Source organism: Rattus rattus, chromosome 14 (genome assembly GCF_011064425.1).
Source record: "Rattus rattus isolate New Zealand chromosome 14, Rrattus_CSIRO_v1, whole genome shotgun sequence".
In the NCBI taxonomy this organism is placed as follows: domain Eukaryota; kingdom Metazoa; phylum Chordata; class Mammalia; order Rodentia; family Muridae; genus Rattus; species Rattus rattus.
Genome location: NC_046167.1, coordinates 79,270,801 through 79,284,728, shown reverse-complemented (window position 1 = coordinate 79,284,728; position 13,928 = coordinate 79,270,801). Strand labels below are relative to the sequence as shown.

Sequence of the window (13,928 nt, the reverse complement as noted above, 5' to 3'; positions counted from 1 at the left end):
ATTAGTGATCAAGGGGGGAGGACCCAGCCCATAGTGGGCGGTGCCGTCCCTGGGCTGGTGGTCCTGGGTTCTACAACAGAACAAGCCGAGCAAGCCAGGGGAAGCAAGCCAGTAAGTAACATCCCTCCATGGCCTCTGCATCAGCTCCTGCTTCCTGTCCTGTGTGAGTTCCAGTACTGACTTCCTCTAGTGATGAACAGCAATGTGGAAGTGTAAGCTGAATAAACCCTTTCCTCCACTACTTGCTTCTTGGTCATGATGTTTGTGCAGGAATAGAAACCCTGACTTAGACACACACCAAACAACTCTTACTATGTGTGTGTCCATGGCTGTTCTGTACACGTTAGAACTACTGAGAGAAGCTGCCTAGAGGGGCAAGAGAGTCCCCGTTGGTCACCTGGCCATTTGGCCTGCACCCAAATCCCCACAGCTGTTTTGGCCTCCTGTCCAAGAAACACAGAACAGGGAGCATCTGACACAGACCCTTGTCCCACAAGCCGCCTCTGAAGAGGTGGCTGCTTTGTCCTGGCCTGACACCAACTCTTAAATGGCCGTGCGATCTTGACATGGGTTCAGAGAGAACCCATCATTGATGCAGCTGATCACTGAGATGCGGACGGAAGAAATGTTTGAAGTAAACAGCTATATAACTTTTTAGCCTGTCTATCTTCAATATTTTTTATTTCTTTTGTTTTTCTACACATTTCTTGATGGATTGTGTGCTTGAGACCTACCTGTCACCCTACCCCCTGTCTAGGGGAGCTGAGTTTTGATTGATTACCTACGTCTCCTGGTCACATCTGTCAGCCACTTGAGTGTCAACAGTGCCTGTTAAAGCAGCATTCACATTCGGGGCTGTGTCAGGTGACTCTATTTCCCTGCACTCTAGCACCATTTTCCTCTGTATGTATAATTGTGTTAGGTCAATACTGACAGACTCATGATATTCTTTCTAACTATTGCATAGTGTTTGTGGTCAAATGTATCTTGGTTACCCTAAGTATTCCATGCTGATGGCAGTTTGGCTTATTTCCCACTTCAGAGAAAGATTTTATTTTTATTTACCTTAAATTAAGAAAAAAAAATATATGTATGTACCTGAGTGTATGTTATGTGCACCTCAGGCATGCAGTATCGACAGGAGCCAGAAGAGGGCGCTTGATTCCCCTGGACCAGGAATCAAAGCTTGTGCGCCATCATGTGGGTATTGGTTGGGAACTGAACCTAGTCCTCTGAAGAGCAACCAGTGCCCCTAACTTCTTACTGTCACAGAGTTCCCACGGAGTCCTTCTCCATGCTCCTGTCAATGTTCTAGAAGACCTCACAGTGCTGAGCTTCTGTCTTAAAGAGGTGTGCCTTAAAGTTGACTGTACTTACAGCTCTCCACTCTGATATCAGTGAACTGCTTAGCCCATCTGTCTCGAGAGTGCTGCCTGGCCCTTTTACTGTGCGTTTCCCCGATTATTAAGTATTCCCCAGCATATATGGAACTGGTCTATGCTTTGGCGAATACGCCTCTTTCTATGCTTCCCTTGATATTCCGTAGCATTTGAGGGCTTTTTTTTTTTCCATTTATTTTCATCTGTAGTGTTTGCTTTTTTTAATTGTCTAAAAGTTATAAACTATACTTCTGGGTTTTTGCCAAAAATATAAACCCAAGCATTTATCACGTATACTTCAACATATATTTCCTACAAGTATCTAGAGTTTATAACACCAAAGGACAAGAAAAAAAATGCTTATATTTCTCTGTATTTGTTTGCACATTTCTCAGCATTTTATCAGTCTCAGATTTCATATTTATTTATTTTTTTCCTGCTCAATGGGAAATGTTCACAAACAGTTGGCTGCCGATTGTATCGGAGTCCATGTGTTGCCACTTGTTAGAAGAAAGCGCTCACAGTGCTCAGTTGACACACAGGGCACGGCTTCCTAGACCTGTAACAATGATAACCAAAAAGCACTTGGAGATTCATGATGTAAATTGGAAAAATTATAAATGTGAATTAATAGGGGGTTGGGCAATACACCGGAAAGTCAATAATCTGTGGGTTCTCACCTAAGAAACTAAAACTAGTCCTGTAACTGGCAGTGAAGAGACACTAAATACGTTTGTGAATCACAGCCCTAGGAGCCTGGCAGGCGTAACACTGAGATGCACGCACGCGTGTAAACCACAGGGAAAGACTTGGGGAAATGACAACGATGTTCGATGGAGTCTTTAAAAGTTCAAAGGTATATTTCAAGGGTTTTACTGACGCACACTCCTTGCACGTGCTACCAGGCTCTCTGAGGACATTTTGGTCAATCGTGTGATGTATGTGCCATGGGCGTGTTCCCTCGTACTACGTGTACTCTCATTTCTTCCCCATTAGTACTCTGCTGTGGTAAAAATAAAAAAGGGCACAGACCTGGTTCTCGCCCTTACCCTTGCAGTCTTGCCCTTGCTAGTCCTGGCTCTGTGGGGCCACTGGAACTAGTGCTAATTTATCTCAGCGGCTCTATGCTGCCCCCAGCACTCTCTGACCCAGACGGGTCGCTGCCACACTAGCAGAGTCCGCCTATCTCTCGGCTCTCTTACTGTGGACTCTGTTCACATTCCCAGCATCCACCTCCTGGTCCCAGTGGCTCCTACCCTCTCGTAACTCTCTGCCGCTGCTCTATTTACACTCCCAACATCCAACCCCTAATGGTTATGGTATAAACTCCCAACAACCCGTTAAAAACAAGACTCAACAAACTGCAACCCAACAATCAGATTTATATGTTAAATTCTCAATCCACAATGCATACACACAGTAAACTCACAACCAATTGATAAGGATGTAAACCGCCCACCTAGATGAGATAAATTTGCCTACAGAAATTCATCCCAGCTACCTTGGCAATTCAAGACCCACATCTGGGTCATCCTTCTCTGTCTCCATCTTGATTTTCCTTACTTCTCCTTCTCTCCTGCCTTACAAAAAGCCTTATTTTTATTACTGTCCAATGGTAGCCTTGGCCTAACTGGTGCCAACCCTCAGCTGCATATCGGCATCAACCTACAGTACTCTTTGCTTCTGCAAATGGTTTCTCTTCTATGTTTATGTCATGTCCACAATTTTATAGATCTATACAAAATCTAGGACCTGAAAATGAGAAAAAGCAAGAGGTGTTTGTGTTTTTGGACCAGCTCAGTTCGCCTCACATGAGTACTGGCTGGTTGCCGCCATGTCCCAGCTGGTGAGGTCCTCTAGGCTTCTGTATGGCTGAAAGGCTTTTCTTGTTCGTTCCCTGTTGGTGGGCACCTAGGATGCTTCTACAGCTTAGCCATTGTGAACAGAGTGGCAGTGAGCATGAACGTGCCAGTGTCTTTGTGATGTGTGGACTTGGGGTCCTTGTGTAGACACCCGGGAGTGGGTGAGCTTGGTCACTTGGTGGTTCTAGTGTTTGGTTTTCTGAAGAGTCTCCATAGTGATTTCCACAGTGGTTGGACAACTTCCCACTTCCCCTACTGGTGCACCAGGGTGTCTTTCATGCAGAACCTCACCAATGTTTGTTACTATTTGTTTCCTTAATGTTGTCTGTGAACATTCTGGCTGGGGCAACATAGTAGGTGTGTTTTTAGCTTGCACTCATGACTCTAGTGAAGTTGAGGATTTTTTTCATCCTGGATCTTTGCTGAAAGTAATTATCGGCTCCAAGAGTTTTCTAATGAAGTCTTAGTGTCTTAGTTTAGCTTCTTGCTTTCTTGTTTGTATCTCCTTTGTTTCCATTTCCTTTTCTTGTCTTACTGCTTCAGCTGACACTTCAAGGTCTCTGTGAGAGTGAGCTCTCCTACCACATTATGAAAATACTTTGGGCTTCCCCCATTGGGTATACTGAACTATAGGGTTATCTGCACATTGTCTGTAGTGTGTCGGAGTATTAGCTTCTTCCGGGCTTTTGTTATAAAGCCATGCTGGGTTTTGTCAAAAGCCGTTTCTGTGTCTGTGAAGACAATCAGGAGGATTTCTGTCCTTGAGCCTACTTCTGTGGTGTATTCCATTCGCCGAGCTGTACATGTTGAGCCACTGCAATGAAGCCAACTTGATCGTGGTGGATGTTCTTTTTGATGTGTACATGTGTTTGGTTTGCAAGAATTTTACTGATAATTTTTATAGCGATGATCATGGCGGGGGAATTGGCTATAATTTCTCTTTTGTTATTGTTATATCTCTGGCCACTGGGTTTTGATATCATGGTACTCCCATCCCCCTAAAAAGCACCCGTTAAAGGATGGGCTGTTGTTTATCGAGAGCAGGGTAATGAAGTCCTCTGATCTTACCACGTAGGGACTTATCTGTCATTACATCCAGTAGCACTTCTCCTATGAAATTGGCCGCACTGTGTTCAGTGTGTCACATGTTTCAAGTTGCAATATGCCCTTCCTGGATTAATTGGTCCCCTAATCAGTATGAAGTAACCTTCTTTGAATCTGATAGCTGAGTTTAATTTGAGCCTATTTTGTCATGTATTAGAACGGTAAGAGTTGCTTGCTTTTTAGTCCCATTTGCTTGGAATTATTCTCCCATAAATTGACCTATCTTTGACGAAGACATGCGCTTCTTGGAGACAAGAAATAGATGAATCACTTTCAGTCAAAGTCTGATGGACTGTGTCTTTTGATTGGAGTAATGGACACAGCTGGTATTTATAGTCATTGAAGGGTATATATTAAATTTTGTTCCTTTTTTTGGTTTTGTAGCGTCTCGGGGTTTTGAATTCCTCCTCCATGTAACTGCTGTTCATGCGGTTTGTTCTTTCCTATAGCCTGTTGGAAGTACTTATCTTTGTCTTCAGCCCAGAGGGGTCTTTAACCCTTTAAGCTATCTTCTGGGGGAATGGCTAAGAGGTCACCATTTCCTTCAGTTTGTTTTTGTCATGGAAAGCTTCTCTCTCTCCTTCAATTATAGGATATGGCATTGCTGGGTACAGTAATCTGGATTAGCAATTATTGGCCTTCAGAGCTTGAACCATATCAGCTAAACCTGCCTACCTTCTAAGGTTCCTGCCGAGTATCAGCTGTTCATGAGAGCTTGCCCGTAAATGTGACTGGGTATTTCTATCTTGCAGTTTTTAGGATATTTTCTTTGTTCTATATACTTCATGTTTTAAGTATAAATTTGTGATCTTACCTTTTCTCAATCCCTCCTGTACTAGGGTTGGAATTTCTTTCAATAGATTTATTTGTGTGTGTGTGTGTGTGTGTGTGTGTGTGCGTGTGTGTGTGTGTGTGTTTCTATACTGGGATTTGGACATCAAGAATTAGTTTATTGGTTGTTTGTTGTTTCTTATCTTCCTAAAATTTACATAATCATGGTTTTTTGGGTTTTTTTGTTTTTTGTTTTTTTTTTGTTTTGTTTTGTTTGTGGCTGCTTTTACCATGTTCAGGAGAGGACTAAGCCATAGTAGACTTGAGGTCATTTTTATCTCTGTGGGATTTTTATTTAGTTTCCCCTGAGTGTCAGGTACTGTCCTATTGAAGAGGGTCTTGTTTCTTCTTTTAGTTAAGCCAGGGGGCAGTGTAGGAATTTAGCACCATTATTTTTAATGGTCGAAATGCCCAGCAGTATTAGGGTGATGGTCCCAACCTGCAGTGAATGGGCATACAGTTATCCAGGCTGCAACGCAAGCTGTGGTCTGTTTCTTCTCTACATGACCCCTCAAGCTTCAGGAAAATGGTGGATGAAAGACGACATACAGATTCGTGCAATTTCCACACCAACTGGATAAGGGTTGCAGTGACTAGGTTTTTGAAGGATTGAAGTGGCTCCCAGGTGTGTGGCCAGAAGAGGGGGACACTGATGGGCCGTGCTGTGTAGAATCATCTTCTGTGGGGGCAGGGCAGGATCAAGGTAGGTCCCCTCTAAGCTGCTCCTGCAGGCGTCTTAAGCCATCTTCCCATTGGTCCTTTCCAATGGGAGCATCATAACAATTTCTTCTGCCTAACTGTGACTTACATTTCAATTTTTAAACACTACAATCAGGACTTAACATTATCTGTGAGGGGGCTTTGTCTGAAAGGTAACGGCGATGGCAATGGTCCGTCCTAGGTAGATGTTAAGGTTGAAAGGCAGCGGCGTGTCCCCAGGTCACATCAAAGCAGCCCCTCAGCTGAGCTCAGTACTAACCAGGTACTGTGAGAAGGGTGGCCCTGTGGCTTGCTTGCTGCTGGAGGGCCAGGATGGGTACTCCATAAAACACCCTGAGCAGCGCCCTGGACGGAAGCCACACTTGCCTTTGGCTTCTTCATTATTCACAGTAACAATCTCCATCCTTGAATTTTCCAAGTGTTAAGGACCCCTTAAAGCATCTTCCACACAATAGGGATGCATGCTGGCATGGGTCAGCAAATGTCAGCGTGTGCCTAGGAGGAGAGGGTTGCTCTCTGAGTTAAATCTACGTCAGTGATTCATTTATATGACTGACTTTTGGCTGCAGCTACCTTTGTAGCACATGGGTCCACCCAGAGCATAGCGGGATAGCATCTTCTGAAGATCAACACGGCATCTTAACGTGGCTTATTTCTGTCTTGCCGGAAAGCACTGCCCTCCTGCTTCTGTGTCTTGGTTTGTTGGCTTTCACTTTAGGAGAGATTAGTTTTTATTTTTGAAAATAAAGCAAAGCCCACAAGTGGGTTATTGCTCTTCTTCGTCCTCTTTGGAATGTCTGACGAAGCTGCCGAAATTGCTGTTTCTAAGCTACCTGGAAGCTGCCCCTTCTATACCATGGCTCACAAAAGCTTAGATGTGCGACTCCCAGTTTGAGCTTATGAAGGTGTTTTTAAATTTGGTGTCTTTTTATTTTTCATCATGCTGTAGGCAGTTACATCTAAACAGACCAGTCTTACTATGGTGACTCCATTCCTGCTTACAGAATGATGTGTATGTGTAACATAACATATATATATATATATATATATATATATATATATGTGTGTGTGTGTGTATGTATATATATACATATATATATATGTGTGTGTGTGTGTGAATTATATATATGTTCGTCATTGTTAGGTGTCAGAGTGGTAAGTATACTCCAGAGATAGAGGGAGGTCCAGACTGTTGATATTTTTTACAAAGTAGAATTCTGTGGGCTCTTGATGCATAAAGAGAAGAGAGAAGAGGAGTGACAGCTGGAGAGATGGCTTGGTGGGTAGTTAAGAGCACTGACTGTTCTTCCAGGGGTCCCAAGTTTGAGTCCCTGATGCACCCATGGTTGTTCATAACCATTTGCAGGGGATTTGGTGCCCTCTTCTGGCATCCAAGGGTACTGTGTGCACATGACACACACACACACACACACACACACACACACACACACACACACACACACACAGGCAAAACACTCATAAACATAAAATGAAATAAAATTTTTAAAGAAGGGAGAAAGGAAAAGATAGCACATAGATGAAATCCTAACTTACCTACTGGTCTAGTTCAATACACATGAATGATAAACCAATATCAAATAGACAGAGGCCGACAGATGGACGAAACACACCATCATGACTGCATAGTGAACACTGGCAAATGAAGCAGGACGCTGACTTTCCTGTGGCCTTTCTAGTTAAGAACCCAAATGAGCAGAGGTTTGATTTTCTCATTTATCAGAAAGCTACAACCTACATATTTTGGCCCAGTGGCTGATGTCCCTTGACATTCTATTCAGGTCTTCAGAGTCATGCGCCCATTATGGGTTGGAGCAGACGGAAGATCCCAGCTAAGATGGCAGCCAGTCGTACACTGGTGAAAGCCATGGGCAGAGATGAGGGTCAGGCTGAGACTAATACCGCATCTGTTTAATTTCCCTGCTCCCTAAGCCTTAGTTTCTTCACTGGGAAATAGAGATGCTAATGTATTCTTGGGTATTTGGGATGGCTGTAGAGAAAACACAGCAGCATTCAAGATGGAGTCCAGCACATACTGAAGAAGTAATGGATGTTGGCTATTCTTGTTATTTGCGGTCATCAATATGAAGAGTATCTTTAAAAGGCTTGGGCACCTGAATTTAAATATTCCAAACTGGATTTAAATATTTTACATTGTGTCAAATCGCTTCAAAGAAAGTAACAAGATCACAGTTCAAGTAGTCTGGTACTTAAGTTGGCTGAGGGGGATCTGGGACAATGGTGGCAACATTGTCTCCTTGTTTTCCACAGAAAGACTTCTGAGGGCTGTTATATGGTAACGCTACAAACATCCAGCTTTCTTTAGCTCTCTGTCCCTTTCTGATCTGTTACTTTTAATCTTGCATTTGTCTCTGCCTCTTGCCCCATCCCCACCACACTCACTTCAGGGTCTTAAAGAATTCACTTTTCCCAGAACACACTCTGTGGAAATTTTGTTGGTAGAAGAGATAATTTCTCAGGCCCCTGTTGGGTTTAAGAACAATAGTTGTAAAAACAAAAGCCTAGTGAACAATTGTCCAACACCTATTATCTAACCCCTTCTACTCAAACTGTGGTCTGTGGCATGAGATGAGGAGTTTGTTAGACACACAAACCTTCGGTGTTCAACCTATACCTAGCCTGGGAAAAAGGCTAGGTCCCTCCATGAGTTGGTTGTGCCTAAGAACTAGGTCACTGTGGTTCAGAGAAAGCCATCTGGTTTACCATTCCTAACACTTGTAGACTTCATTAATCAAGCAGCCCATGGGTGAACACCTCTTTCCTGAACAAACTCACATCCAGAGCATTGATATGGGTTCTCTGCTGGGGAAGCCGGCTACTCCTCATCTTCTGTGAGGTTCTCCTTGCAGAAGGAAGATGGCTGGTGTTTGCTGTCAGACCTATCGGGGTCACGCTCGCATCTTTGGGAAGCGTTGCTGGGCTTTGCTGTGGATGAGTGCTGATTTCAAATCTTATTAAGTCAGGAAGTAGCGCCTGGCAAGTGGTTTAGCCCTCTGCCTTGGCAATCCAAGCTTCCCAATTCATTTTTATTGTGCTAATTAAGCCTCAAGTGATATTTCAAGTACAGATTGTTTTTCCCATTATTGGGTCTTGGCCAGCACATCAATGCTGTGGACTCAACGTGAGGCAGGTGCTTACTCCTTTGCAGGATACTTTATACTTAAAAGATGGAAGCTTGGCCAATTTGCACAGATTCCTTTGCAAAGTCCTATGACAGGGTGAGACAATTAATTTTTAATATGGAGACTCATTCTTCCTTCACAAAATAGGCACAGAACTCTTTTCAGATGAACCAAATTCTCAGATGTTGGTTAAGATGTAGTAGGTATGGTCTGAACAAAATGTGTGTACCTCTGGTGGGCAATGTGCGGTGGTGGCGAAGGCCCTTTGTTTTGGGTTCAAATCCTAGGTCTCCATTGACTTGGGTAACTTTGAAAGATATGCTCGACTTTTCTAAAACTTGCAGACTTAATTAATTAAACAAGTGCTAAATGTTTGTCTTCAAGGTTGGCAAGGATTCTGTAAGATAATACATTGGGATGAGAATGTCTACTTTAATGAGCACCCAGAAAATATTACCATTGCTCCTACTATAACTAAACAAACACACCCAGGGCTGTTAGTCATCTAAACTGAAGTTTGAAAAGAAAGACTAAACCAGACTTTATGGGAATAGTTAAGGTTGCCATGTAGCATTTCCTACTAAAGCCCATTTTAACACGTGTGCACTCAGAATATCTAAAACAATACATGCACTTATGAAGGGAAACATAGACCCTAAAGCCCCGTGATAAGGACAGGTCTATTTGGAAGGGGCCACATCTTTACAACAAGTTTAGATGTGTTATAATTGTCATAGTGCCCAGAATGTCGGTCACTGAGCGGTCTGCACCGGAAATATGACTTGTGCATGTAGGTGGCACCGTCACAGACATTGTAGAAAGCTTTCTGTCCATTCACATTCAACATGCTTCTTGTTGTAAATGGTTCAGGTGGTGTGGCCCTCTTTTCTTGGGAGAAAGTTGGCTATCCATTCTATAAAGAGAATAAAATAAAGATTCTGAGATTTGGGTAGATGATAGCATTCAAAGAAAACCTAACAAATTCACATTTTTATTTTTATTTTTTTACATTTTGATTTCTTAAAATGTATTTATAGTCTTTCCTCTCATCCAAGCAGGATACTGGGAGAATGTCTGATAATTCTTCCATTGGGCTGAGTAGTTGTAAATGTCTCTTCCTCAAAATGATCTGACAATAACTGAATAGATTTGCCAGGTTTTCGATGGTCCAACTCTCAGTAAGGCTTATGTGTCTTGATTTATGTCTCGTTACACATGTATCTTCACAGCATGTGGAAAGATGCAAAGATGGAGCTGTGGGCAGGTGGGAAAGCCTGGTGCACAGAGGGGAGTCATCTCTAATTCCCTCCTGGTGGGAGAGCAGTCCACCAGGGTTCTGTGAGACTTGGCGGTTGGGGTGGACACAGTCCCTCCAAACGGTCCTCATATCAAGTGGGCTGATTTGATTGGCAGGACCAACACATGGTTAATTATGCAAGCCGTGCTTTAGGTCATAGGAGCTGTGATTCCTGTAGTGTGCACACCTGGGAAGGGAGATTCTACAAGGGAAAAGCCAACATATAGGCGTGCAAGCATAATATTTAGTGAGGCGGAGATCAACAGCAAAGAAGGTATGGGAGCAAATGGAATGGGTGACTCTGGGAACAGGAAGCCAGGCCATCCAGCCAAGGGCAAACTACTTCTCATACAATAGCTTCATAGTCTTAGTAATGAGTTTTATATGATTATAGACTCTTTAAATGATACAGCTAGGCATTGGGCTAAAACTAAATAAAACACATATTTTTAGGAATTACCCAGACCACATCATTAACTTCAATGGTTTTCTGCCCTGACCTGCTTCCTAATCCACACAGTTCATACAAATGAGGTTTACGGTGTGGGGTCTGCTTCTGTTTACTGTGCTTTCTCCTAACCTCTGTTGTGTGCTTTGTTGCCTCATAAAACTTGGGATAGCTCTTTGAAACCACACAGAAGATGTAGCATTCCTCTCTATCGGATACTTACCGGGAAGGGTCACTCCAAGGAGGTCTCAGAGTCTCCGAAAGCCAGATCTTACTGGGGGTATCTTCTCTCAGAGGTTGAGACACTACACTGTGTACAAATAGTGTCTAGTCTGGCTTCAATACTAAAGAGCAGTGGCTGAACCAGTAAGGGTAGCTTAACGGTGAAGGGTTTGTGTATCAAACACGGCAGTTTGATTGCTGGCTAATAGGAGAGTTAATTGCAACATAGCAGCGACTGCAGAAGACGGCCTTTTCTGACCTCCAAGCTGCTTCTTAGACAACGCGGTCCACCACGGATCTGTGAGACTTGGTGATTGGGGTGGACAACAGTCCCTCCAAATGGTCCTCATATCAAGTGGGCTGGTTTGATTGGCAGGATCAACAACACATAGTTAATTATCCAAGCCGTGCTTTAGGTCAAAGGTACTATGATTCCTGCAGTTTAAGGCATCGTGCACAACAGGGAAGGGAGATGCCCCAGGAAGCAAAAGCAGCATGAATTAAAAAAAAAAAAACAAAACTGTCCAGCTCTCAAAACATAAGTATGAAAACCACACCATGGAAATGCTAAAATACATGTGCAATGTTCACAATTTCCTCTAACAGCAGATACATCGTTAAAGTTTTCTTTTTGTTTTTTAAGAATTTTTCACTATGATAAGGAGTCATATATAATCTTTCATCATTAGTATGAACCGGATGGTCAATTTAATTAATAATAATTAACTCCACCTTGGCTCTGGAGCATTCTAACAAGGGCATAGTTTTGAGTTTCATCCTTGAGAAATGCTTTCTAACTAATTTTCCTAGACCATCTGATTCTATCAAACTCTAGGGCCCGATGGAGGTTTCTAGACTTAACTGAGTTACTGCAACAATGGGCTTCTGCAAAAAAATGCATTTCTCACCCTTTTGATTCTGACTGTAACTGTTTGTGTGCGATTCTGTGTGCTTTGCTCTTTCATAGGTCTGCCGTCTGCACGTCTGGCCGCTCCTAACCTCACAGTGGAGGAAGGGAAGTCTGTGACCATTTCCTGCAGCGTCGGGGGTGACCCGCTCCCCACCTTGTACTGGGACGTTGGGAATTTGGTTTCCAAACACATGGTGAGGCTGTGCTTAGTTCTGTCTTGTAGGGTGACAATGAGGAGACCATATTAAACATGTCGATGACAACTCTCTTGGATTCCTTTTTGTTGCTCTGTTAAAAAGCCCTGACAAAAGCAACTTAAAGGAGAAAGGGTTCACTGGGTGCCCAGTCCCAGGTTACATCTCCAGTCCATCATTAATGGGAAGTCACAGCTCCAGGATCTTGAAGGAGCTAGTCACAGCCAAGAGCAAGGAACAGCGAATTAATGCGTGCATCATTTCTTCTTATCAGCTTGGGATCAAAATAGCCACGCCTATATTTTAACAGTGACACCATGACCTGTCACCACATGTAGAGTGGATAATCCCACTGTAGTTAGCCCGGTTAAGACAATCTCCCACAAACTAGCCTAACCCAGACAGTTCTTCATGGAGATTCCCTTCCCAGGAGATCCTACATTGTCAAGTTGCCGATCTTTACAAACCATCAAAACCACCCAATATTTTACATGCCTACACATAGGCATTTATGATTTTTAAATTCCATTTAGTTTCTACTTATCTTTAATTCAGACAAAGCTAACCCAATGATTACATTTTATTAGCTGTGCACATCGGATTGTCATCCTGAGCAAGGAAGTGACGGTCCTTGTAACCTCTTCCCTTGGAGGAATGTGGGCAAGAATTCAAGAGTTAAGTCAAACTCAGACATTGAGCAATTGAAACCCAGAACCTGAGGATAATTCCCTATTACTTGAGTCTACAATCTGCAAGGAAAGTGTGCGTGTGCGTGCGTGTGTGTGTGTGTGTGTGTGTGTGTGTGTGTGTGTGCATGCGTGTGTGTGTGCATGTGTGCGCGCACTCGAGTTGGGAAGAAACTCCGATACTTTGGGCTTTGGGATTAATTCTAATCGATGCTATTTTTTGTCTGTTAATTCATTTGTAGAATGAAACAAGCCACACACAGGGCTCCTTAAGGATAACAAACATTTCATCGGATGACAGTGGGAAGCAAATCTCTTGTGTGGCAGAAAACCTGGTCGGAGAAGATCAAGACTCTGTGAACCTCACTGTGCATTGTACGTAGTGAGAGCAGAATGTGCTTTCCACGGGCAGCGACTCTGGGTCTTCCGCCTTTGTCACAGGGGTAGTCCGTGGGCTGCCTAAGTTGATGACACATGAGTACATCTCAGGCTTTTGTGTGTGCTTAAGAAATGTTGTCAGCCCCTGGTTCTCGCTCGGAAGTCAGTTCAAAGAGACTCCTTACTCCTTGCTCATGCTAAAATCCCTGAAGCAGAAGACGCTGTACACACTTAAAGTTGGACAATCACCAGGCTGTTTCTCCAAGCTGAAATCAGACCTGAGACATCTCAAGAATTGAGATGTGGACATTTACAATCTAGCAAAACCGAACCACGCTATAACTCAGAGCATCTGAAACTCTGCTTGCTATTCGGCAGTGACAGAGGCTCTCAGGTTCTGTTCTCCGCACTAATCAGTAGCAACAGTAGCAGTCACTGCCTTCATTAGTCTGATACATTTTAGTAAGTGTTCCTTGGGATGAGTGCTTCATGGAACATTTCCAACCTCACTGTCAATGTAGCGACTTCTACAGTTATTTTAATTATTTAAGGAAGAATTACTAATGAAAAGAGTGCCTCTCATTATTTCTTATGATGAGTACACATAATATTAAGATGGGGCAGGAACAAAGACAAAGTAGACATCAGATGACACTTCCCACCGTCAGAGACTCACTGTGAGTCTTGAGCAAAGTGGAGTAAGTTGCTTCCAGGAGCTCCTGTTAGGGGTTAGAGC

At 43.2% G+C, this 13,928-nt stretch overlaps 1 protein-coding gene across 5 annotated transcripts in view; it reads left to right on the top strand.

Annotated features, from left to right (window-relative positions):
- Positions 1 to 13,928, top strand: part of Ntrk2 (neurotrophic receptor tyrosine kinase 2) — a 314,316-nt gene that overhangs the window by 43,908 nt on the left and 256,480 nt on the right. For all 5 annotated transcript variants that reach the window (XM_032885280.1, XM_032885279.1, XM_032885278.1 and 2 more), the window contains exons 7-8: positions 11,992 to 12,128; positions 13,057 to 13,189. In XM_032885280.1, the coding sequence (XP_032741171.1) occupies positions 11,992 to 12,128; positions 13,057 to 13,189 (270 nt within the window). The remainder of the gene's footprint in view (positions 1 to 11,991; positions 12,129 to 13,056; positions 13,190 to 13,928) is intronic.